At 42.1% G+C, this 27,484-nt stretch overlaps 2 protein-coding genes across 2 annotated transcripts; both read left to right on the forward strand.

Annotated features, from left to right (window-relative positions):
• The first annotated feature begins 1,688 nt into the window (after positions 1–1,688).
• On the forward strand, positions 1,689–12,293 carry LOC139537777 (heat shock 70 kDa protein 4-like). Its single transcript, XM_071339544.1, has 19 exons — positions 1,689–2,076; positions 5,350–5,407; positions 5,508–5,648; positions 5,734–5,856; positions 6,046–6,145; positions 6,227–6,360; positions 6,451–6,695; positions 6,882–6,958; positions 7,090–7,241; positions 7,482–7,588; positions 7,696–7,829; positions 7,975–8,156; positions 8,897–8,989; positions 9,140–9,286; positions 9,679–9,804; positions 9,965–10,072; positions 10,152–10,271; positions 10,405–10,566; positions 11,362–12,293. Exons 1-19 carry the CDS (start codon positions 1,970–1,972, stop codon positions 11,569–11,571), a joined length of 2,526 nt encoding a protein of 841 aa, XP_071195645.1. The 5' UTR covers positions 1,689–1,969; the 3' UTR covers positions 11,572–12,293.
• Positions 12,294–17,338: 5,045 nt separating this feature from the next.
• On the forward strand, positions 17,339–23,605 carry LOC139537778 (E3 ubiquitin-protein ligase RNF14-like). The gene is made up of 7 exons (XM_071339545.1): positions 17,339–17,517; positions 17,625–17,755; positions 17,849–18,373; positions 18,452–18,680; positions 18,824–18,996; positions 22,703–22,833; positions 23,019–23,605. The coding sequence occupies exons 1-7, from the start codon at positions 17,367–17,369 to the stop codon at positions 23,074–23,076; spliced, it is 1,398 nt and encodes a 465-aa protein (XP_071195646.1). The 5' UTR covers positions 17,339–17,366; the 3' UTR covers positions 23,077–23,605.
• Positions 23,606–27,484: the final 3,879 nt, after the last annotated feature.

Genomic DNA, 27,484 nt, shown 5'->3' on the forward strand with positions numbered 1-27,484 from the left:
TGAAGTTGACATTTAAAATGTTTAAGGTAAGGGTAAAGGTTAGAGTTAGGTAAGAGTTAAGGTAAGCAACAGGTAAGAGACTCACAGGCGGTTGGTGGCACCTTAATTGGGGAGGACGGGCTCGTGGTAAAGGCTGGAATGGTATCAAATACATCAAACACAAGGTTTCCATGTGTTTGATGCCATTCCATTCATTCTGTTCCCGGCTATTATTATGAGCCGCCCTCCCCTCATCAGCCTCCTGCAGGGGGTGAGGGTTTAGGGACATCCCAAGGATTCTGGATAGCACTAACCGTCCATCATAATTTGTAGAAGGCCAGCATCCCGGGGGTTGCCTCTTCACTGTTGACGTTGAGACTGGTGTTTTGCGGGTACTATTTAATGAAGCTGCCAGTTGAGGACTTGTGAGGCGTCTGTTTCTCAAACTAGACACTCTAATGTACTTGTTCTCTTGCTCAGTTGTGCACCGGGTCCTCCCGCTCCTCTTTCTATTCTGGTTAGAGCCAGTTTGCACTGTTCTGTGAAGGGAGTAGTACACAGCGCTGTTTGAGATCTTCAGTTTCTTGGCAATTTTTCGCATTGAATAGCCTGCATTTCTCAGAACAAGAATAGACTGATGAGTTTTTAGAAGAAAGTTCTTTGTTTCTGGCCATTTTGAGCCTGTAATTGAACCCACAAATGCTGATGCTCCAGACACTCAACTAGTCTAAAGAAGGCCAGTTTTATTGCTTCTTTAATCAGAACAGTTTTCAGCTGCGCTAACGTAATTGCAAACGGGTTTTCTAATGATCAATTAGCCTTTTAAAATTATAAACTAGGATTAGCTAACACAACGTACCATTGGAACACAGGAGTGATGGTTGCTGATAATGGGCCTCTATATGCCTATGTAGATATTCCATTAAAGAATCTGCCGTTTCCAGCTACAATAGTAATTTACAACATTAACAATGCATACACTGTATTTCTGATCAATTTTATGTTATTTTAATGGACAACAAAATGTGCTTTTCTTTCAAAAACAAGGACATTTCTAAGTGACCCCAAACGTTTGAATGGCAGTGTGTGTATATATATTGTAATGACCTGACTAGATCATAAAGGAACAATTGTCCAGACAGAGGATTGAGTTTACGAATTGACGGTTTATTAAACCAACTTTACACAGGCTACTGTTTGGCCGTAACCCACGCCAAATAAGTGAAAGATAACCACAAGCCAACCGTGACCTTCTCTTGTGAAGGCCAGACATAAGAGAGAGAACAAAGGCTAAACCTGGTCTTAACTTCCAATGCTTCATCCCCCTGCCCAACCCCCCTCCACGCCACTCCGCCAACCGCCAGGATGCCCGGCATCAGAACATTCCAGGCATTCCCGCGATTGGCAGATAGCAGGTTGATTGGCATGTCGGACCCCGCGAAAACTGGGTACTAGTAAGTACAACACAACCACCTACTAGCCTAACACATAACACACAGCTGTCTGTGCGGGTCGCTACAATATATATATATAATATATATGTATAAATATATATACGCATTTTACATGCCAACTTTGAGTTAGCAGCAATTGAGATACTGACATATGTGAGTACTACATATCATTAGTTGGAGAAAATTTAAAAAATTCCACATGGTTTAGAACGACATCTTTCTGATAGAAAGGTCCAGAGCCATCGAGAACCATTCACTTCTCGCGATATTGCATTGAGATTCCGCGTGAACTCACAAAACCACCTTGTAGTTGTAGCAGATCTTGCTATCTACCGCCCGGTGTGCACAGCTATCAGATTATTCAGTACAGTGCCGCGGATTATGAATTGAAGTACACTTCTGATTTAACAATATCTATTGACTTTTGTACGTCTTTCCAAAAATAATTCAAACACGTTTCTGTTATTTTAAGGAGTTATTGACGTCAACATTTCATACAATAGTAGAATACAGGCAAGGTAACGTTAGCGTGGAAGATGTCAGTGGTGGGAATTGATGTGGGCTTTCAAAGCTGCTATGTTGCTGTAGCTCGAGCCGGAGGAATTGAGACCGTGGCTAACGAATACAGCGACCGAAGTACACCGTAAGTAAAATATTCTAGACTAGCCATACACTTGAGACAAATACAATTGGTTAGTGAGAGTGGTCAGTTTCTGTTTTTGCGGCCTGGACAACTAGCTGCTAGGTAGCTAGTTAGTTAACAGTTGTGTGTACAGGGTACTGCACGTGAATTCAGCTGCATTACGTTAGCGAGCTAGCTAACGTAATGCAGCCCATCTAATCCATCTAATTTCACCATCCCGCTTTTATCAGATGGATTTATTTCACATGTGTATTGAACTAGTTAATGGTTGCTATTAAACTAGCAGTTACTTATGAGTCCGCCTGCTATCATAGTTAGCCAGTTAGCTAGCTCACCGTTTACTGTACTGGCTCACTTGCTATGACGACATCCGTCAATCGCCGGTAGGAATATTCTAGCAATTTTGCAGTGCGTATAACTGTGTGGTAAAGTACACCATGCAATGAGATTTTTTTTTTAACCTTTATTTATAAAAAATATACCATATTATTAGTTTATGGCACCACTGGCCACTTAATTTACAGTACTGTCAGATTTAAGTCAATATTAACATTAACTAGTTCAGGGATTTTTATTTTTTTGTGGCATTTTTTTTCAGCATTTAAGAAAGTTGACAGAAAATACATGCGATAACTGCCTAAAACGGTCATAAACCAGGTTCCATCAAACCTATGCAAGTAAAGTACATGTCGGATAAAACATGTAATGACCGGCCTGATGGAAACAGAAAATTGTTCGTTAAACTTCCGGACGTCGACAAAACAAAACACGCTAGACAACTTGGTATCTTTTAGTGTCGATAAAATTAATTATGCGAGAAATGACGGTGGAATTGCTTTTATGCGCAAATATTAACATAGCCATCATATCGAAGTACACTTGGAGTCACGCGATGACGTTTGTGGTCCTACCACTACTACGCGGGGAAAACATGCAGTTTATTAGGCTAAATCAAAACTGGTTTTATCTGAATTTCACAGGGTGGTGAAAGTGCAATATTCGATTCCCACTTGGGACCAGTACAAAAAAGTATGAAAAACGTATGCACTCACTGCTGTAAATCGCTCTGGATAAGAGTGTCTGCTAAATGACTAAAATGTCTTAATGCGCCTTTCCAATAAATATCGAGGGTCTTATTCTGGTGACATGATAATCGGTGATTGGTTGCCGTTTGATAAATAACGCTCTTTTGTCTATAATGATAATCTCATAATGTAGGCGATACATCCGCAGGTAGCTAGAGTGCACGCGCCAATACCAGAGTGTGCACACTGGATATATAATGCAACATATTTTGTGAGAGAACCATCAGAGTTGAACATGTAACTTGTATTTTTTATTTGGTACATGGGAATTGAACTGCAAAGGGTATTTTTATGTGCACCACGTCAACACGCACAACCTTTATTTTTATTTTCAAGAAGTCAATTTGATGGAAACATCTCTGATGGAAAAATGCGCAAATTGTTGTTATGCGGATTTTAGAATATTCTAATGAAAATATGTCTCCAATTGGAACTAGAAAAACTCAGAAATGTCTGACTTGCCAAGTGGTTGTAGTTATACACGTGCCGCGTTCTATTAATTAGGAAATCGCACATTTCTGAGTTTCCTAGATCCGACTAGTTTGTGAACGCAGCATAAAACCAGGGGTAAGGTACGTTTCCATTGGGGGAAAAAAACAAAAGAAACAGCTGAACGTCATGACGTCACACCTTGTCGACTTCTAGAGTCTTCTTCATGCAGCATGGATAGAATGAAAGAATTGATTGCGTAACACCGGTGAAACTTGCATTCCTATAGATATGAAATAATTGGATGTTTAAACTTGCATCCAGTCAATCAGAAATAAAAGTCGAAGCAATTCAGGCACTTTTGAAAGTCGGGACAATCCTTGTCCAGCAAATAACATTATTTTTCTAGTTACATTCTTTTTCTTCAAGCAGTTGGCATTTAGATATATATTTGAGAAATTCGATATATTGAAAGATACAAATTTAAATGTCTTACAAAAATCTATACATCCTTGAAAATTGTAACAACACAAAAAAAGAAACACCGGGTTTTTACATTCAAAGACGAGTATCAATTGATTTCATTACCTTATTCTTACAGAGCATAGTATTCAATATGGCAAAGTAATAAGTTAAATCTACCGTAAAATATATTGAATAGGATGTTTTTTATTCATTTTATGGATTTAATATTTAGCAAGAATCATAATCGAATTCATCACATACTTTTCGTTGGTGGAGGATCTTGGACTATCTAAAACAAAAAGAACATCACAAGCTTGCAGATGGATGTCGCTACCCAATATTTTACAAAAGTCCAACATTGGAAAAACAAATGCTCAAGATTCTGTCCCAGTTTGAAATGTATATTTACAAGTACTTGTTGGATGTGTAATATCTGAGTTACTTTAGTGTTTCCATCACTTTGTTAGCACGTACAGTGCATGCGTAAAGTATTCAGACCCCTTGACTTTTTTCAGAACATTTTACGTTACAGCCTTACAAAATTATTTAAATCGTTTTTCACCCTCATCAATCTACACACAATACCCCATAATGACAAAGCAAAAACAGGTTTAAAAGGGAAATATCACATTTACGTAAGTATTCAGATTCTTTACTCTGTACTTTGTTGAAGAATCTTTGGCAGCGATTACAGCCTTGAGTCTTCTTGGGTATGATGCTACAAGCTTGGCACACCTGTATTTGGGGAGTTTCTCCCATTCTTCTCTGCAGATCCTCTCAAGCTCTGTCAAGTTGGATAGGGAGCGTCGCTGCACACCTATTTTCAGGTTTATCTAGAGATGTTCGATTGGGTTCAAGTTTTTTAACGTGCAAAATAAATTTATGCAGCAGGGATCTTGATCCAGGAGGGGATTGATTGTCTGCTGTAATGCTAGAAAACCAAATGCATAGTTGGAGCCCTGAGCTGAAGATAATCTATTTGGCACATCTTCGATAGAAATCTTGTCATAACTTATAAGCAGTGGCATAGCACGCACCTTTTTTTGTTGACAGTGTTGAAAGTCATACTGTCTGTATTTCATAATAGCCCGATATACGGTAAACCGCCCAAGCATAATGTAGGCTAAACAATTTCATGTGATGACTTGCTAAGTTATAGATTACTTTACTTATCTCATCTCAGTCTCTGAATTTTACATAGGCTAATTCACACTAAGATATGGAATGCCATAGAATCTAAAGCACCATGCACACAAGGAAGGATCTTATCAATTATCTTGTTCACCTTTTTCAGATCATGTGTGTCCTTTGGACCACGGAATCGTTCAATAGGAGCGGCAGCGAAAGGCCAGGTAAGCCTTGCTTTAAGACGTATCGCTAATATAAGTCATTTGTGAAAATAAAGTAGCATGTTATTTGACCATGGCATTTGTTCTTTTTTCTTTTTGGAAGGTTGTAACAAATTGTAAGAACACTGTTCAAGGGTTCAAGCGATTCCATGGCAGGGCGTTCTTAGACCCCTACGTCCAGTCAGCAAAATCTAGCTTGGTTTACGACCTGGCCCAGATGCCTTCTGGGATGACCGGCATCAAGGTAAATGATCAGAAGTGAAGATGCGGCTGAACGGGGAGCTGGTTTGAGATATTCATTTTTACTCCCTTACTCAATTTTTTACTAGGTGATGTACATGGAGGAGGAGAAAGTCTTCAGCATTGAACAAGTCACTGCCATGCTGCTGAACAAACTGAAGGAGACTGCTGAGACGGCAATGAAGAAACCTGTGGCTGACTGTGTCATCTCTGTAAGCAGTTTTACATCTACTTAGACAGGCGTGAAGATGGAATATTCTTTTTTTGGTTAACAAACTCTCATGACTACAGCGATGCCTATGCCCTATAGAAAATATGCAGTTACACGTGTGCGCGCACACAGTTTAGGCAGTCAAGGTCTGTGTTTTTGTCAACTCATAATTTCTCCTAATGTCCTCCAGGTCCCCAGCTTCTACACTGATGCAGAGAGGAGGTCTGTCATAGATGCAGCTCAGATTGCAGGGCTCAACTGCCTACGACTCATGAATGAGACCACTGCAGGTAATTCCATTACCATGCCAACACTGAACAATGTTATCCCATGTAAATCTTGGTCTGAACCAATTTCTCTGTCTATTCCAGTTACACTGGCATATGGGATCTATAAACAGGATCTCCCTGCCCCTGAGGAAAAGCCAAGAAATGTGGTATTTGTAGATTTGGGCCACTCTGGTTATCAGGTCTCTGTCTGTGCATTCAACAAAGGAAAGCTCAAGGTACATTTTTGATATGTTCAAAGAAAACGTAACACAAATTTTTTTTAAGATAGAACAAGGCATTAGGTACATTGTTTTGTTCTCTTTCAGATGCTAGCTTCTGCGTTTGATGCAGAATTGGGTGGCAAAGACTTTGACGAGGTGTTGGTGAACCATTTCTGTGAGGAGTTTGGCAAGAAGTACAAGCTGGATGTGAAGACCAAGCCCAGAGCCCTGGTTCGTCTCTACCAGGAGTGTGAGAAGCTCAAGAAGCTGATGAGCGCCAACTCCTCTGATTTGCCACTCAACATTGAGTGCTTCATGAATGACATCGATGTGACTGGGAAACTCAACAGGTTAGTGGAGCATAAAACAAGTCCTCTCATTTATTTCGGTACGTCTACATTACACATTTGGCCATCCGCAGTGGGAAAGCCATGTGTCAGGAAGTGTTTTCATTCGGTGCATGTGTATCATCATGATGCAAGCAGCTGCATGTGTGTACGGTATCTATTAATATCCCATGACCACTGTTGTTCCAGAGGCCACTTTGAGGAGATGTGTGCAGGGCTTCTGGCCAAAGTGGAAGCTCCCCTGCACAGCGTCATGGAACAAGCCAGTGAGTAGCTGTTGTAATAGTAGCTGGAATATCCCTGAGCCACGTGCACAAGCGCAGCCTGTTCATGTTCTTGCTAAGACCTGGATTGGCTGTTTAAATCTGACTACTAATATGTTTCATGCATTGTCCAGAGCTGAAGAAGGAAGACATCTACGCTGTGGAAATCGTGGGCGGTGCCTCCAGGATCCCTGCCGTCAAAGAAAGAGTCAGCAAATTCTTTGGAAAAGAGTTGAGCACGACATTAAATGCAGACGAGGCTGTCGCAAGAGGATGTGCACTGCAGGTATCATGTCATGACTCACTGTCCCCAATGGTTTCTTAAGCAAATGGCTAAAAATGGCACGCCCATGTCTCTCACTCATGGAACTGGTCGGTATCGCTGTAGTTGTTTGACCTGATGTTTACTTTATAGCACAAACAATTAGCAGGTAATAACTTTTCCTGTTGCCATAACATTAAGTACTGTATACAGTTGTTAAACACTTAGCAAACATATTATAATGCAGGTGGTTTATCTCCTTAGTGTGCAATCCTGTCCCCTGCCTTCAAAGTCAGAGAGTTTTCCATCACGGATGTCGTCCACTATCCCATATCCTTGAAGTGGAACTCTGCTGCAGAGGAGGGGTTAAGGTAATGATATCTTCTTCACATTTGACATTGGCTTATTTAACACCGATTGCACTGAACTCTGATTGGCAGTGACTCACGTTATCTTCTGGTCTACTCTCCTCCGTCAGTGATTGCGAGGTATTCCCAAGGAACCATGCAGCACCCTTCTCCAAAGTGTTGACATTCTACCGGAGAGAGCCCTTCTCCTTGGAGGCGTACTACAACAACCCCAAAGAGCTGCCGTACCCGGACCCCACAATAGGTACCAGAACAAACCGTCCTGAAACTTTAAATGCCTCTAATAAGCTATAAGCTTGCACCTGTTCAATTAATTTTGTACTTTTAATGGTTGTCTCTGAGGCCAGGTTACTGGGTGTCTTCTAATACTCCACTTGTGAACTCATCAGGTCAGTTCATTGTCCAGAAAGTGGTTCCCCAGGCAAATGGTGAGAGTTCAAAGGTCAAGGTGAAGGTCAGGGTGAATGTCCATGGGGTCTTCAGCGTGTCCAGTGCCTCTCTAGTAGAGCTCCTGAAACCTAATGAGGGAGAGGAGCCAATGGAGACAGACCCAGCCGGGAAGGAAGAGGAGGTTTGTGTGCACTGTTTTCGCACAGCGCTTACATAGGCTATGGTCTCTACCAGGCTTTCACCTCTACCAGGGTTTCACCTCACCTTCAGTTTAAAAGCCTGTGGAAGTTCCTGTCAGAAAGAGGCCAAAAAAAGGTGGAGGGTATCCAAGTTGTTTGCCCCTCCCAACAATTAGAATAGGCACTTTCAAACAGGCAGCGATTGGAAACCGAAAGCCAATCATTTTCTTTGTTGCCCATGTGGGGTCGTGTCATTTCAACCAAATTATAAATATCCATGGGGGGAAATGTAGTATGCTTGCGCCATTAATTAGCTTATCTGGATAATTAGCACTTTTCATGAGGAATGGAAGGGGTGGTTGTTTGAATAATCATCTACTCACAGCCAATCAGTCAGCAGCCGCTGGCAATCAGCGCTCCACTCATACCCACTTTTCCGATATGAACTTCCCCAGGCTCTGGAGAACAACTTGAGGGAGGCCTGGAAGCCAAGGCTACATCGGCAATAATGCCTTTACACTACCCACACCCAATTTATTGGACAATTAATCAACCCAGACATATTCAGTAAAATGGCAACTAATTCATCTGTCATGTCTCAACAAGTTAAACCTGCTTCAGAAAATATATTATTGTATTTTTCTTTGCCTGCTTGTTTTTCTTGTGTTATCTGACCATCTCTGCATTTTGGTGTTAACGCCACATGAATGGAGAGCTAATAAAATGTTTATTGTCTCATCAGAGTAAGATGCAGACCGAACAAGATGACCAAAAAGCCAAAGGTGATGGACAGAAAGACGATGCTGACAAGAAGTCAGAGACTGAGGAAATGGAGGTGACTGACTGACTACATATTTTCAACATTCTGAGGGGATGTGTTTTGTGTGTACGTATTCATGATAAAGGTATGGGACCAATGCACATTTACCTAAAACGTAGTGTATATATATATATGTTTTTTTTAATTTTTTTTTTTAAATCTCAGACATCGGAGGATGGAAAACAGGAGAAGAATCACGCTCCATCGGCAAAGAAACCCAAAGTGAAAACGAAGACTGTTGAACTCCCAATCGAAAACAGCCTGCACTGGCAACTAACCAATGACCTGGTCAATCTGTTCATGGAGAATGAGGTAATGTTGTAGGACACCATAACTAGTATCAACACTAATTCATTTTTTCCAGTATTATCTGATTGGCTTAGCATCACTGAGACAGGATATTTTTCTGACTTTTGTCCTCATTAGTTGAAAACCTGTCCTGTATTGATATAAACCATGTATTATTGTCTGTTAATGTTTTACAAGCATAATTTTAACATGCAACACTGTATATCATACCACTATTGTACAGTATAAAGAATTGTTCAACCTTTTTGTCTGTAAAATTAGGTTTAATGGGTTGCTTAAGCATGTTCATCTGTGTCTGAGAGTTGTGGTAGGAAGTGTTACATTAAATGTTACAATTTAGCAGGTGCTCTTGTCCAGAGTGAGTGCATACAAATTTATATTTGTGTCCACCTCAGGGTAAGATGATGATGCAGGACAAGCTGGAGAAGGAGAGAAACGATGCCAAGAACAATGTAGAGGAGTACGTCTATGAGATGAGGGACAAACTGCACGGAGTGTTGGAGAAGTTTGTCAGTGAATCTGTGAGTATATTCCCTTAAGCTGGCTGAGTAGAAAAGCACTAGCTAACAGCAAGGCTAAGCCACATTTTATTTGTATTATTCCCAGTGTAATATATAACCTTTACATGTATTAAAAACAAATGATGTGGAGTTACTACAAGTTTGTTTTTACTAAATGCAGGACCGAGACACCTTTGCATTAAGACTTGAGGACACAGAGAACTGGTTGTATGATGATGGCGAGGACCAACAGAAACAAGTGTACATCGACAAACTGGCTGAATTAAAGGTAACATTGTCAGTCAATTCCTGTCTCTGATTCTAGGATGTATTTTGTTATGTGACTGAACCAAATGTCCCTTCTACAGAAATTTGGGCAGCCCATCCAGGAAAGATACATCGAGGCTGAGGAGAGACCAAAAGCATTCGATGAACTTGGAAGGCATATCCAACAGTACATGAAGATTGTAGAAGCTTACAAAACAAAGGTAACTTCTAAGATATTGTTATTGCATAGTTATGCACATGTAGTTTCATCAACCTTGAGTCACTGGACATGTAATGATATATCTCAATGCCTCCCAGCATTGAAATGTTCCTTATGTCTGTCTTGACACCCAGGAGGAGCAGTATGAGCATTTGGACGAGTTGGAGATGTTGAAGGTGGATAAGCAGGTGAACGACGCCATGATTTGGATGAACAGCAAAATGAATGCGCAGAGCAAACAGAATCTTACCCAGGAGCCTGCCGTCAAAGTCCAGGAGATTCAGGCAAAAACAAAGGTTAGTGCAGACAATAGGTTTGTATAGTCTGTCAAGGACTCAGGTCACATGGTCGGGGACTCCTGGTCCTAATATGGCATATGGTCATCCAAAGTTCAGAATGTCCCAAAGCTCACTTTTTAAAGTTCATATTCTGTCAACTCGTACCCAAATAATGTTGTGGACTCACCGTATACTCCTATTTGTGGCCAAAGCACAAATTGGAGAAGAAAAAAACCACTTCAAAAACCCCACCTCAAACAGACAGTTTCAAAAAGGTTTACTATTTCCTCATTGAGGATGATGTCATCCTGAGGAAGATGAGCTGGCCATCAGTGGTCTACTCGTGAATATTTTTGACCGGCGTCCTTCTGTTGTTGGGGTATGCCCACACCATTCCAACACAAAGCTGCTTTTTAATATACTTAATGCTGTAATATCGACATTTTTGGGGGCGAACCTGACCAAGTTCACACACAAATGTTAGTTGTAGATCTGTCATTCTTATTGAAAGCAAGTCTAAGAAGTTGTAGATCTCTTCTATGTGCGCTATTTCTATGCTTTTTGTTCCCACATTTTCACATTTGCATCTTTCGGTTTTATACACCAGCTTCAAACAGCTGAAAATACAATAGTTGGAGATATTGAAAATATTTTTCACAGTGGTTTAGATGGTACAATGATTCTCTGCACTAGACATTGCATGTTTTGTCACAATTACCATGTTTTGGAAGGAAGACCATTTCACTAATATTGTAATTAATTATAGGTAATATTTCATAAAGTTAATTTAACATCCTCTTTCCATCTGTTTAGGAGCTTTACTCAGCTTGCAACCCTATCGTCTCAAAACCCAAACCCAAAGTGGAGATCCCCAAGGATGAGAAGGAAGAGCAGAATGGACCTATTAATGGACAGGAGGACACAGATGCCCAGCCAGGCAGCCCAGAGAAGGGTGCAGCAGAGAGCACGGTGGCTCCTGAATCTGCAGAGGGCAACAAGCTGCCTGAGATGGACATTGACTAACTGCTACAGCTGCCCCAGCCTTCTCTCCCCACCCGCCTCACACCTCTCTGAGATCTTATTGATTATAGCCTCTCTTTTGATGACACAGTCAAACTATTCCTATAAATACTGTCAATCAGCCTTCTTGGAATGTTCCACTATTTTTTGCTGAATACAATGAATGCATATTGCTCAAGCTGTTTGACATCAAATATTGTGAGTGCCGCAGGATGGAAACTTGCTTTCTGTGTATTGCTTCAATGGCCATTTAGTAAGGAATGTTCTCAGCATCTCTTTAGCCTATTTCCACTGAGATTGAAATATTAAGAGGTCGTAAGCAGCGAAAAAACGAGTACAGAAGTTTAGTGAAATGTTAACTTATGTTTGAATGGGGAAGGGGGTTCAAGCTTGAAATGTATGATTATTCCCTGTTGGATAAATGTAGAGGACACCCTGATGGGGGAGAGATTGGATGGAATAAAGGTTAGTGTATTCAGAGATATGATAGAGGCATCAATTATCTGTCTACTATATGTTTAATTAGATTTGAGTTACTGTCATGCAATATTTCAATATAAGGCTGTCACATTTAAAGGCAATGGTCTGTGGGTTGTTCTCTGGTATAGCCTTGTTTTGTTTTTCTACTCTGTACAATGAATGGTGTGAATGAATGGTGAATACCAATTTGGTGCTGTTACCACTCACCAAAAGCAAAATAAATACATTTTGGTGTATGAGAATTATGTTCAAGTGCTTGAAAGATTATTTGAAAATGCAATGAGGAACATGTTGATTCGGGTGAGAGAATACTCCAAGGGACCTGGAGTGGAACACATTGAATTCCGCGAAAAGAAAATAATTATACAAAGTTCTGATTTGCTGTTAGTATACTGTCAAATTCACAAAGGTGGAATAAACAAAATGCAATGTTTAGATGTTCTGCTTTAAATCTCAAATTGGCAAATCCCTTCTATGGCCAGTGGTGGTTTTGAGGAACAAATAGGCCACTTAATTGGCATTATTTTTGGATCACCCCCTCAGCTCAGTACATAAAACCAACAGTTGTGTGCAGAGGGTGAGCCCTCATCCCCACTAGCTGGGTTTCTTTTTTTCTCTGTTCCAACCACCATGACCTACAGACAGCTTCACCACAGTGCTATTCTGGATACACTGGTTAACCCTTAAAGCGCCAACATATTTTTTGCTGATTGCAAAGAGACTTTCTTTCATTACCTTTTGTAACAATTAATTGGTTTAAAGTCCCCAAAATTAGTATATAAACGCAGCCTCTGTGACTGACAACCAGTTTCAGAAAAATGTAAATTAATGTGGGCCTGCAGCCTGATGTCCGAGTCATCCACAGGAGCTTGGTGGCACCGTAATTGGGGAGGATGGGCTCGTGGTAATGGCTGGAGCGGCGTTGGTGGAATGGTATCAAACCCATTTGCTCCATTCCAACCGTTATTATGAGCCGTCCTCCCCTCAGCAGCATCCACTGCCATCCATCCCACTGGGAAGGAGAGAGAGGAGATCCATCAAGAGTTAATTTTTATTTTACTATTAATCAATCAATAATTTGTTAGTAATAGAGTTAATTGGTTCCTCTCTGGCCTCACCTCTGCGCGCCACTCTCTCCTGACTTAAACTTGATGGCCAATGTTAGCTAGCTAGCTTGCTACATACAGGGCTCGAGACTAACTTGTTTTTCGGCACCATCCCAAAGTGCAATTTTAATCCGTCCCAAACTGAAGATGAACCATCCCAAATTAAAAAATATGTTTTGATATGCTAACATGGGTCTACTCATAGGACCGAGGTCATTCATAGTGATTTAAAAGGCAAATAAGAGTAGCCTACTACTGACAGATAAATGGTGCTGTCAACTGAGTCAGAAATTCACATTTTCATTTATTGCTTCTAAAAAAGCCAACATTGGAATAATATTTTTATATATTTTGCATAATTACATAAATAATTAGCCTACATGTAAAATTATAGCCAAAGTTATTTCAGTAATAATGCCAGAGAAGCCTGTGTTTGGAGGAAATATTGGCAAGGGTGTTAGGCCCGAGACTAAGTTGAGGGCAGGAAAACCGTGCCAGTATAGTGGGGCAAAAATTATTTAGTCAGCCACCAATTGTGCAAGTTCTCCCACTTAAAAAGATGAGAGAGGCCTGTAATTTTCATCATAGGTACACTTCAACCATGACAGACAAAATGAGAAAAGAAATCCAGAAAATCACATTGTAGGATTTTTAATGAATTTATTTGCAAATTATGGTGGAAAAATAAGTATTTGGTCAATAACAAAAGTTATCTCAATACTTTGTTATATACCCTTTGTTGGCAATGACAGAGTTCAAACGTTTTCTGTAAGTCTTCACAAGGTTTTCACACACTGTTGCTGGTATTTTGGCCCACTCCTCCATGCAGATCTCCTCTAGAGCAGTGATGTTTTGGGGCTGTTGCTGGGCAACACGGACTTTCAACTCCCTCCAAAAGAATAACCCACACTTTCAATTGATCCATTTTAGGTAATAAGCTTCTAGTGTTAACGTGCAGAAAACCCAGGCTTTTACAAGAGCAGAAATCAGGGCACAAGTCAGAATTGGGGCTAGCAACAGTAGATGGGCCAGGGTGTACATGCACATTTCCAGATATCATCAACAATGCAATCAAGGCACGGCATAGGACAGGCAGAGCTCTACAGGGCTGATTTATGACATCTGAATGTGCATCAGATGGCAACAAGATCATATTGTACAGCATTTTCATCAGGTAACATGAACGCTATCGGTAGCCGACGTGAACAAAACCTTTAAACAGGTCAACATTCACAAAGCCGCTGGGCCAGATGGATTACCTGGACGTGTACTCAAAGCTTTTCAAACAGTTGGAAACGGACAGAAGGGTGTGTTTTTAGAACAATTCAACTGTTCAACCTTGTTAGCTAGCAAATAGATCCAAGTTGGCTAAACTTGAAATGTAAAGATTAGCTAGCACTTGGGCTTGAGAAATAGTTGATGAGACCTGTGTTCATTTTCTATAGCCTAATGGCTGCTACAAGAAGTTAGTCATTATTAGTGAATGTGCATTATGCATGGTTCTAGTTAAATTTGTAGCAAAAAATGACATTTTCAGAGACAGTCACTAATCTGGCTTTCAAGTCTATTGCAAAAACAAAAAAAGCAGGAGAAATTATTTCGATAAAATAATTAAATTATTATTGGGCCTTATGGTTGTGGAAGGCTTATATATTTAGCCTAGGTATAACTTCACAAGCCCAGCATTCATTAGATTATTGCTGACTGTTGAAATGCAGTGTATTTGTTTAATAGTAAAACAACTTATTTAAAGAGAGATATATATATATATAGTGAATAGCCCATAAGTTTGAAAAAAATGGATTCAATTTTTAGCCCGTATTGCCCAGCCCTAGTTGAAAGCGCTTGTCAGAGAGGAAGATGTGATCTCTCAACTTTGTTGGCGTGAGAGACAGGGGGAGGGGCTTGGTGCGTGTAAACCAAAGAGGAAGAGGCGCAGCGAGCGGTTTCACTCTTGCTAAAATCTGTCTAAAATAAGGCCAATGCATTTCTAGGGGCTTTTTTTGGACCAAAGCTTATTGCCTGCCTTCCCGCATTTGGGACAACGACTCCCATTGTTAGGGCGGAGATATGCATCTCGTCATTATATACAGATCTCTGGTGTAAATGGCAAGGTGCCCAGAGGAGCAAAGGAGTTTAGACCAAAAATACAACATGAGAACAAGCAGATATAAAAATGAAAAATAACAAAACCTTGATTCTTGCAATACAGGCATTTTGGAATTTCACGCAAAAACACATTCCAATTTATTCAATATATGACCCAGCCCTAATTTATCATGCCATCAATGGTCGAGAAGAACATGAATAATAGTGATGAAGTTAGAAATGACGTGCACATTTTTCTAATTGCCTTGTTATATTTGCCTAGTTGCACTATCAGAATATCATATGGACCTGCAACTATGACTTTCTCCACTTCTGCTCTGCCTTTGTGTAATTTCTCTTAATTCATTTGTTTCCTCACTCATCCAAGGCGCTCTCTGATTGGATGTGGCCTTTTTCAACCGTACTGGAGCTATGGCATCAATGGTTGCCCTTAATTTGCTATTAAAGTTATCAACTAAATCATCACGAGAGGAAGGCATAATAGGTGATGTCTGTAGCAACTTCAGAGATACGATAGTGTTTCGTAATAATGCGTTGAGTATTACCCTGTGCTATGGGCACCAAGGTAGTAAAAAAGACACAGTGGTGATCAGATAAAGCAACATCAACAATAGAGGATATGTCAATAGAAAGCCTCTTGGTAATAGCCAGGTCCAGAGTATGGCTGCGGTTATGGGTGGGCCCAGTAGAAAGCCTCTTGGTAATAACCAGGTCCAGAGTATGGCTGTGGTTATGGGTGGGCCCAGTAGAAAGCCCCTTGGTAATAACCAGGTCCTGGTTATGGGTGGGCCCAGTAGAAAGCCCCTTGGTAATAACCAGGTCCAGAGTATGGCTGTGGTTATGGGTGGGCCCAGTAGAAAGCCTCTTGGTAATAACCAGGTCCAGAGTATGGCTGTGGTTATGGGTGGGCCCAGTAGAAAGCCCCTTGGTAATAACCAGGTCCAGAGTATGGCTGTGGTTATGGGTGGGTTCAGGAGAAAGCCTCTTGGTAATAACCAGGTCAGGAGTATGGCTGTGGTTATGGGTGGGCCCAGTAGAAAGCCTCTTGGTAATAACCAGGTCCAGAGTATGGCCGCGGTTATGGGTGGGCCCAGTAGAAAGCCTCTTGGTAATAACCAGGTCCAGAGTATGGCCGCGATTATGGGTGGGCCCAATAGAAAGCCTCTTGGTAATAACCAGGTCCAGAGTATGGCCACGGTTATGGGTGGGCCCAGTAGAAAGCCTCTTGGTAATAACCAGGTCCAGAGTATGGCCGCGGTTATGGGTGGGCCCAGTAGAAAGCCTCTTGGTAATAACCAGGTCCAGAGTATGGCCGCGATTATGGGTGGGCCCAATAGAAAGCCTCTTGGTAATAACCAGGTCCAGAGTATGGCCGCGATTATGGGTGGGCCCAGTAGAAAGCCTCTTGGTAATAACCAGGTCCAGAGTATGGCCACGGTTATGGGTGGGCCCAGTAGAAAGCCTCTTGGTAATAACCAGGTCCAGAGTATGGCCGCGGTTATGGGTGGGCCCAGTAGAAAGCCTCTTGGTAATAACCAGGTCCAGAGTATGGCCACGGTTATGGGTGGGCCCAGTAGAAAGCCTCTTGGTAATAACCAGGTCCAGAGTATGGCTGCGGTTATGGGTGGGCCCAGTAGAAAGCCTCTTGGTAATAACCAGGTCCAGAGTATGGCTGCGGTTATGGGTGGGCCCAGTAACATGTTGGATAAAGTCCATAGAGCTCAAAAGATTTATCAATTCAGTGGTCTTTGAGTCAGTCTCTTAGTCAACATGAATATTAAAGTTGCTGGCGTATTTGCCCTCTCATTGGCTAAAATGGTCCCACCTAATCTTGCCTCCTGACTGCCTTCCATTTTTGAAGACATTTATTTTCATTGGTAGAGTGGCCACTACAGTATCAGGTGTATATATAACGGATCATCTGTGGTTGACTGAAGAAATCACAGCACAGATTGATAGGTAAACTTCCTGCTTTGCTCCTATAGGTACACTCGCAATGGCCGCCAGTCCACCCATTATACCATCATTGACATGAATGGCGACGTTCTATTCATTCTTCTTTCTATGGTTTAGTTTTACTGTTGTTGCCTCACAGGAATGTGAATGTCGGAGGACCAGGCAGCGCAGAAGGATGAGCTGCTTGCTCTAGCGAGTATTTACGACGAAGAGGAGTTTCACGGAGCTGAATCGGCACAAGGCGGAGAAATACAACTATGCCTTGAACTTCCTCCTAATTTCAAGTTGATAGTCAAAGGCAAGGCTGTGTTTCCTTTCCTCTGCATTAATACTACTTGTTCCTTTTTAAAAATATATTTTTTTAATCAACATTAACCTGAAATTGAATGTGTTTCTTTCTGTCAGGAGACAAGCAGACAGAATATGACGTATCTTTCCTACCTCCCCTGGTGCTTAACTTTGAACTTCCTGCCGACTACCCTTCCTCCTCATCTCCGGTCTATACACTAAGTTCCAAATGGCTGTCAAGGGACCAGGTGAGGCAGACGCATCATTGTAAGAAATCAAATAACATCTTTCAACAACATTCCCCTTGTCTTCCTGACAAACCCTTTTTTTCTACCCCTCAGATGACTTCTCTCTGCAAGCGTCTGGATGAGCTGTGGGGGGAGAACCAGGGCTGTGTTGTCCTCTACAAATGGATCCAGTTCCTCAAGGAGGAGGCGTTTGCCTTCCTGGATGTCAAGTCTCCGCTAGAGGTTGTTAAGGCAGGCATGGCTCCGGTTGACGCGAAGAGAAGCAAGGCTGGCGTGAAGCGGGCGGGGACTATAATCGGGGAGGAAGGCAAACTGGAGTCTCTGCTGGAGCTGGACCCCCGTGCTGTGCTGGTGGTGGACCCCCGTACTGATATCCTACCTCAGCTACTGGACTTTGACGAAGCTCACAGGCAGAAGGTGTTTGACGGCAAGGCGTTCTGCTGTAGCATCTGCTTCATGGAGAAGCTGGGCTCGAGCTGCCTGTGCTTTAAGGGATGCCAGCACGTGTATTGCAAGGCTTGCATGACAGAGTACTTTGGGATTCAGATCTGCGACGGCAACGTTCAGTGTCTTAACTGCCCCGAGCCCAAGTGCACCTCCTTGGCTATGCCCTCACAGGTAACTTTTGACTCAACTCTTAAATGAGCTCTTATGGTGCTCTTATGAGCACTGACTAATACACTGCCCCTTGTACAGGTCAAGCTCCTTGTCGGGGAGGAGTTGTTTACTCGTTATGACCGTCTCCTGCTTCAGTCCAGCCTGGACCTGATGGCTGATGTGGTGTACTGCCCTCGCCAGTCATGCTGTCAGGCTGTGATGGTGGAGCAAGACACCACCATGGGCATCTGCCCTTCCTGTCAGTACGCCTTCTGCACCCTCTGCAAACGTGGATACCACGGCCTGTCCCACTGCAAGGTCACACCAGGTAAAGGAAATAATTGTTCATTGTATTACATAGTCTATATTATATTACCTGACAATTTAATGAGTGATAAAGATGATCAATCTAAATGGAGGTTAGAATAATGGTTTTGGTATTAAGAGGGGACTCTCTCTCCTGCCATGTAGATGAGCTGCGAGGCCTAAGGGATGAGTATATCTCTGCCAGTGCCGAGGGGAAGAAGTTCATGGAGCAGCGTTTTGGGAAGCGGGTTATCCAGCGTGCCGTGGAGGAGTCCTTCAGCAGGGACTGGCTCTATGAGAACTGTAAAGGCTGCCCGCGCTGTGGCACGAACATACAGGTATGTTGCTCTCTGCACAAGAAGACTGTATTATTTAGTTTGGATATGTTTTGCTGCTCCTACATGGGGTTGCAGGTAGCCAAGCGGTTAGAGCATTCGGCCAGTAACCAAAAACTAGTTTGAATCGCCAGTAAAACACATTTGTTGATTTGCTATTGAGCAAGGCACTTAACCCCAATTTCTCCCGGGTTGCCGTCAATAATGGCTGATCCCATGCCATGACCCCTATCTGAGTGTATCCAGGGAAGTTTGATATGCAAAAAACACATTTCCGTTTCACACCGCACACTGTACAGGTTCCACACGTGTGGAACGTATTGGACATCTCTTTTTGACCTGATCCCAAAGGTTAAAGTTCTGTCGTTGTGACAGATTTCCATCATATGGATTCTGAAGAGGTCGTTTTTGAGATCATTGTAGATGTCCAATAAAAATCTCTGCACTCTTGGAGGTGACACAGTCTAATACAGACAGATTGGAGGTGACACAGTCTAATAGAGACAGATTGGAGGTGACACAGTCTAATACAGACAGATTGGAGGTGACACAGTCTAATACAGACAGAAGCATGTCTGTTCTATGAAATATATTCCCAGATAAATGTATTCTCAAATATTTAATTTTCTCTGTTATGCTGTGTGCAATGAACTGACATGCATGATTGTTGATGACACTTATGTTCAGATGAAAGTCTGTAATACACATCACCACAGCGCTCATCTCAGACCGTGGTGTGTAGCCTACTGTAGCTGCTGGCTAAGTCATTCAAAAACCTCTACTTTATCACTCAGAATGGAACTTTCCAGTGCTTATTTTTTTGCCATATAATGTTAAAACAAAATCCGACAACCCCATAGTAGAATAGTTTACCTATTTACCTAGTCGGCTTGTTGTCTTTTTATGCGAGATACATGCGCCTCGAGAGGAATATTTATTCTGACAAGCAGTCAATGTACTATTCTTAATGCAATCGCGGGAAAAACCTTTTGAAAGCAGTTTTGGGAAATGTATTTTGAAAGCAGTTTTAGCCTTTTTTTTAAAAGACGGTCCTAGTTTTCCATTGCTACCATGTTTATTTATCTTCTCCTTCAATTGCACGTTTTTCATTGTTTTACAACCGGCGTTTCCAGCAGCGTGGTTTAGGCGTTTCCAGCAGCGTGGTTTAGGCGTTTCCAGCAGGGTGGTTTAAGCGTTTCCAGCAGGGTGGTTTAGGCGTTTCCAGCAGCGTGGTTTAGGCGTTTCCAGCAGGGTGGTTTAGGCGTTTCCAGCAGCGTGGTTTAGGCGTTTCCAGCAGCGTGGTTTAGGCGTTTCCAGCAGGGTGGTTTAGGCGTTTCCAGCAGCGTGGTTTAGGCGTTTCCAGCAGCGTGGTTTAGGCGTTTCCTGCAGCGTGGTTTAGGCGTTTCCAGCAGCGTGGTTTAGGCGTTTCCAGCAGGGTGGTTTAGGCGTTTCCAGCAGGGTGGTTTAGGCGTTTCCAGCAGGGTGGTTTAGGCGTTTCCAGCAGCGTGGTTTAGGCGTTTCCAGCAGGGTGGTTTAGGCGTTTCCAGCAGCGTGGTTTAGGCGTTTCCAGCAGCGTGGTTTAGGCGTTTCCAGCAGCGTGGTTTAGGCGTTTCCAGCAGCGTGGTTTAGGCGTTTCCAGCAGCGTGGTTTAGGCGTTTCCAGCAGCGTGGTTTAGGCGGTTCCAGCAGCGTGGTTTAGGCGGTTCCAGCAGCGTGGTTTAGGCGGTTCCAGCAGCGTGGTTTAGGCGGTTCCAGCAGCGTGGTTTAGGCGGTTCCAGCAGCGTGGTTTAGGCGTTTCCAGCAGCGTGGTTTAGGCGTTTCCAGCAGCGTGGTTTAGGCGGTTCCAGCAGCGTGGTTTAGGCGGTTCCAGCAGCGTGGTTTAGGAGCGTGGTTTAGGCTCAGCTGCCCAACAGAGCTCTTAAAGGTAATGACATACTTTGTAATAGAAACAAACAAAAATAAAAAACATAAACTGAGTGAATAATGGTGATTGTTATTCATTTATTATAAATATATACATCAGGATGTGTCCAATGGGGTAAATGCAGACTATGCCTCTATGTAAAAAGTGAAGGGTTAGGGTCTGGTAGGCTACAGTAGGCTACAGTCTGAGACTGCAGGAAGATATTTTTACACCGGGCTTGCAGGATTTGTTGTTAACTTTAGATATGTTTCCTCTTATAATTTCTGACTTTTTTACTAGGCTGTTTTTAGTACATTTGTCTATAATTATATACATGCAGCTTAGAAAAATACTTTTAGGGACTTGGGAGAAAATGAGGTGTGTGTGTGTATATATGTTATGTTATATACACTGCTCACAAAAATAAAGGGAACACTTAAACAACACAATGTAACTCCAAGTCAATCACACTTCTGTGAAATCAAACTGTCCACTTAGGAAGCAACACTGATTGACAATAAATTTCACATGCTGTTGTGCAAATGGAATAGACAAAAGGTGGAAATTATAGGCAATTAGCAAGACACCCCCAATAAAGGAGTGGTTCTGCAGGTGGTGACCACAGACCACTTCTCAGTTCCTATGCTTCCTGGCTGATGTTTTGGTCACTTTTGAATGCTGGCGGTGCTTTCACTCTAGTGGTAGCATGAGACGGAGTCTACAACCCACACAAGTGGCTCAGGTAGTGCAGCTCATCCAGGATGGCACATCAATGCGAGCTGTGGCAAGAAGGTTTGCTGTGTCTGTCAGCGTAGTGTCCAGAGCATGGAGGCGCTACCAGGAGACAGGCCAGTACATCAGGAGACGTGGAGGAGGCCGTAGGAGGGCAACAACCCAGCAGCAGGACCGCTACCTCCGCCTTTGTGCAAGGAGGAGCACTGCCAGAGCCCTGCAAAATGACCTCCAGCAGGCCACAAATGTGGCACTGATATCATCCTCTTTTACAACTTCACCAAACTTTTTTGGCCCTCTTTATTTTCAATTCTGACATTGTCCTTTTTATATAAACTCTGACATTATATAAAAAGGACAAACTCTGATATTTTCCTTTTTGCCTCCGTGGATGACAATAACTTTTTCTGCCCGCCTGCAAAAGCATTTGGCGTGTAGACTATTTGGCGCGCGTACAGTTAGGCCTTAAAGTTTAGGCTTACGCACTATTGCCAGACAGCTGAAAATTATGTAAGAAAAAAATCTATGTAGCATATAGATAAGAATTATACACTTATGGATTTTTTTTTTAAGGTATTCTTTTCTCTTTATTAAACTCGCATGCCACCCACCCACCCTTCATCCACACAATATTTCATGGTCCTAAACCCGTCTGCCCCGTGGATATAACCATCATTTGGCCTACAGGTATTCCTTCTTATTGCTAATAGCACATTTGATTATATAGAATATGAATAAGCTATATGCATGGTCCAATATGGTAAAATAATTGTTATTGGGCCAATTTCTGGAAGTGTAATTTAAATTTTAGCATCATTTTATTTGAATTAATTTTGGAGTAGAATGTCACCAGAACTGAGCTTCTACATAAACATTTATCCCAAGGAGGACCACAGACCCCTTAAGCAAGGGGACTCTAATCGATACAAAATGATCTTCTTTCCTTAAAACTAACTTGGCCCTAGACAATCGATCTGACAAGTTTCAGTCATGGGATTTTTTGGGTTGTTTTAACCCCCATGATTCTATCTATAGGTTAATTTGATTGATCATCTTCTCTGGTTTCTCTGTGTAGAAGGTAGATGGCTGCAATAAGATGACTTGCACCTCGTGTAAGCAGTACTTCTGCTGGCTGTGTCTGGGCCAGCTCACACGTGTCAACCCCTACAGCCACTTCAATAACCCCTCCTCGCCTTGCTACAACCAGTGAGTAGCTTTGTTATTGTCCTCCTTCCTTTTTTGGAAGGCTTCATTGACGTTTGGCTCTGTGTGGCCATTTAGATGTACGATAAATCAGGATTATGCTCATAGAATGTTTATCTAACCTTTTATTGACTTCATAATTAGTAAAACTGACATTTTGCTTATGTGTTTCTTTTGGTGTTTTCTAGGCTGTTCCAGGGTGTGGATATTGATGAAGATGATGCCTTGAGTGATGAAGAGGACTGATGTGTGCAATACCTCAGTGTGCTTCATTTGTTTGCAATTTATCTCACCCTTACTACACAAACTGCATATGGATTTAGCCAACACCACCATTTCTCACCATCATTGATCAGGCATTTACTATGCCAAAATATATCAGTCATTTCTCATGGTTGACTGGCTAGCAGAGAGCGATTCCAAGCTTATACAGGCACATTACCTTACTGCATACAGAAGTCAAATACTCAGGGCCAGTATTTTTCTGAAAGCATGCTCGTGAAGAGAGCGTTCTAATGCTGAGTTTGTATGTTTAGATGATTTGAACAGATAATGTTGCCATGTTTTATCAATCTCAATTTTAAAAAGAAAATTCTGGGATCTGGGGGTGAAATCTTACAATCAAGAACAGAGAACAAAATTTTGGGATGTTTTTACTATTTATTTTGATCATGAGTTAAAATCTGTGGAAGAATGTGTGTACACCCTGATACCATCCAAACCATGAGCTAACAACTTGATGTGAAAAAGGTAAATAAAGTGTTGCCAAATGTGACATTCAGCCAATGGCCATCAAGGCATAATATTTAATGTTTTGTTGCTGGAATAGGATTTTTTAGACACACTTTAAAAAAATGTTTTTGTTCCTTTTTCACCAAAAGGTGCACTTTATTTAACATGTAACAGTATGTGTTTGAATGAGACTCACACTGATTAGTTAAATACTTTTTCAGTACAAAAACATTAGTCCTTAACCACATTTCCTAGTTACTATCATTTTCATCCAAAAAGTGGTTGTCTTGTGTTTTAACAACCATATATAAATTACTGTTTTGATTTTATGATGGGGGTTATAGGACAATTTTCCTATGTTTCTCAATACATGTTTTATGGCGATTGGACTCTGTATTAACAGTGAACGTGTGATTACAGCAAATCAACTTCCTGTCCATGGCCCGGTTACCCAAAAGCGTTTTAAGGCTACATTAATCGTTAGAACTTTCTTAGGAGCATCCTTATCTTCGAGCTGTTCCCCAAAACCATTGTTATTAACGTTGTACTTGAAAATGCATGTAATCTCACGCCTGCCTGACCATGCGTAGAACAACTAAGTGCATGCTTTTTTGCCCTCTCGTGTCAGTTTATACACTTTATGCATAGAATCACATGGTTTATCCATCTCTATGTCCGCCGAGAACTTCAGAACAAAGTTGACCACAAATACAACGTTCCCAATGTCTTTGCAATTGATACAATCAATCAAATGTATTTATAAAGCCCTTTTTACATCAGCCGATGTTACAAAGTGCTGTACAGAAACCCAGCCTAAAACCCCAAACAGCAAGTAATGTAGGTGTAGAAGCACGGGGGCTAGGAAACACTCGCTAGAAAGGCCAGAACCTAGGAAGAAACCTAGAGAGGACCCTGGCTCTGAGGGGTGGCCAGTCCTCTTCTGGCTGTGCCGGGTGGAGATTATAACAGTACATGGCCAAGATGTTCAGATGTTCATAGATGACTAGCAGGGTCAAATAATAATAATAATCACAGTGGTTGTAGAGGGTGCAACAGGTCAGCACCTCAGGAGTAAATGTCAATTGGCTTTTCATAGCCGATCATTTAGAGTTAGAGACAGCAGGTGCGGTAGAGAGAGAGAGAGTCGATAACAGCAGGTCGGGACAAGGTAGCATGTCCGGTGAACAGGACAGGGTTGCATAGCTGCAGGCAGAACACTGGAAACTGGAGCAGAAGCACGACCAGGTGGACTGAGGACAGCAAGGAGTCATCAGGCCAGGTAGTCCTGATGCATAGTCCTAGGGATCAGTTCCTGAGAGAGAGAGAATTAGAGGGAGCATACGGACACCGGTTAAGACAGGAGAAATACTCCAGATATAACAGACTGACCCTAGCCCCCTGACACAAACTATTGCAGCATAAATACTGGTGGCTGAGACAGAAGGGGTCGGGAGACACTGTGGCCCTATCCGATGATACCCCCGGACAGGGCCAACCAGGCATGATGTAACCCCACCCACTTTGCCAAGGGACAGCCCCCACACCACTAGAGGGATATCTTCAACCACCAACCTACTACCCTGAGACAAGGCCAAGTATAGCCCACGAAGACCTCCCCCACGGCACGAACCCAAGGGGGGTGCCAAACCGGACAGGAAGATCACGTCAGTGACTCAACCCACTCAAGTGATGCACCCGTCCTAGGTACAGAATGGAAGAGCACCAGTAAGCCAGTAACTCAGCCCTCGTAATAGGGTTAGAGGCAGAGAATCCCAGTGGAGAGAGGGGAACCGGCCAGGCAGAGACACCAAGGGCGGGTCGTCGCTCCAGTTCCTTTCCGTTCACCTTCACACCGCTGGACCAGACTACACTCAATCATAGGACCTACTGAAGAGATGAGTCTTCAATAAAGACTTAAAGGTTGAGACCGAGTCTGCGTCTCTCACATGGATAGGCAGACCATTCCATAAAAATGGAGCTCTATAGGAGAAAGCCCTGCCTCCAGCTGTTTGCTTAGAAATTCTAGGGACAGTTAGGAGGCCTGCGTCTTGTGACCGTAGCGTACGTGTAGGTATGTACGGCAGGACCAACTCGGAAGGATAGGTAGGAGCAAGCCCATGTAATGCTTTGTAGGTTAGCAGTAAAACCTTGAAATCAGCTCTAGCCTTAACAGGAAGCCAGTGGAGAGGCTAACATTGGAGTATTATGATAAATTTTTTGGGTTCTAGCCATGATTCTAGCAGTAGTGTTTAGCACTAACTGAAGTTTATTTAGTGCTTTATCCGGGTAGCTGGAAAGTAGAGCATTGCAGTAGTCTAATCGAGAAGTGACAAAAGCATGGATACATTTTTCTGCATAATTTTTGGACGGAAAGTTTCAGATTTTTTTAAAGTTACAAAGATGGAAAAAATCTGTCCTTTAAATATTCTTGATATGTTTGTCAAAAGAGAGATTAGGGTCCAGAGTAACGCCGAGGTCCATCAGTTTTATTTGAAATGACTGTACAAACATCAAGATTAATTGTCAGATCCCACAGAAGATCTCTTTGTTTCTTGGGACCTAGAACTAGCGTCTCAGTTTTGTCCGAGTTTAAAAGTAGAACATTTGCCGCCATCCACTTCCTTATGTCTGAAATACAGTCTTCCAGGGAGGTCAATTTTGGAGCTTCACTATGCTTCATCGAAATGTACAGCTGTGTATTGTCCGCATAGCAGTGAAAGTTAACATTATGTTTCCGAATGACATCACCAAGAGGTAAAATATATGGTGAAAACAATAGTGGTCCTAAAATGGAACCTTGAGGAACACTGAAATGTACAGTTGATTTGTCAGAAGACAAATCATCCACAAACTGATACCTTTCCGACAGATAAGATCTAAACCAGGCCAGAACTTGTCCGTGTAGACCAATTTGTGTTTCCAATCTCTCGAAAAGAATGTGGTAATCGATGGTATCAAAAGCAGCACTAAGGTCTAGGAGCACGAGGACAAATGCAGAGCCTTGGTCTGACACCATTAAAAGGTAATTTACCACCTTCACGAGTGCAGTCTCAGTGCTATGATGGGGTCTAAAACCAGACTGAACTGTTTTGTATACATTGTTTGTCTTCAGCAAGGCAGTGAGTTGCTGCGCAACAGCTTTTTCCAAAAATTTTGAGAGGAAGGGGAGATTCTATATAGAATGATTTTAGTTTTTTAAATATTTTCTGGGTCAAGGTTTGGCTATTTCAAGAGAGGCTTTATTACTGCCACTTTTAGTGAGTTTGGTACACATCCGGTGGATGGCGAGCCGTTTATTATATTCAACATAGGAGGGCCAAGCACAGGAAGCAGCTCTTTCAGTAGTTTAGTTTGAATAAGGTCCAGTATGCAGCTTGACGGTTTAGAGACTATTTTCATCAATGTGTCAAGAGATATTGTATTAAAACACTTGTGTCTCCCTTGATCCTAGGTCCTGGCGGTGTTGTGTAGTTTTATAGAGCAGTTCGTACTTTGCTTTCTAATGATCATGATCTTTTCGTCAAAGAAGTTCATTAATTTATCACTGCTGAAGTGAAAGCCATCTATCTTGGGAATGCTACTTTTTTAGTTAGCTTTGCGACAGTATAAAAAATACGTTTTGGATTTTTCTTATTCTCCTCAATTGGAAAAATAGGATGATCGAGCAGCAGTGAGGGCTCTTCAATACTGCACGGTACTGTCTTTCCAAGCTAGTCGGAAGACTTCCAGTTTGGTGTAGCGCCATTTCCGTTACAATTTTCTATAAGCTTGCTTCAGAGCTCGGGTATTTTCTGTATACCAGGGAGCTAGTTTTTTTGACAAATGTTTTTTGCTTTTAGGGGTGCGACTGCATCTAGGGTATTACGCAAGGTTAAATTTAGTTCCTCAGTTAGGTGATTAACTGATTTTTGTACTCTGACGT

Source organism: Salvelinus alpinus, chromosome 13, assembly GCF_045679555.1.
Source record: "Salvelinus alpinus chromosome 13, SLU_Salpinus.1, whole genome shotgun sequence".
NCBI classification, from domain to species: domain Eukaryota; kingdom Metazoa; phylum Chordata; class Actinopteri; order Salmoniformes; family Salmonidae; genus Salvelinus; species Salvelinus alpinus.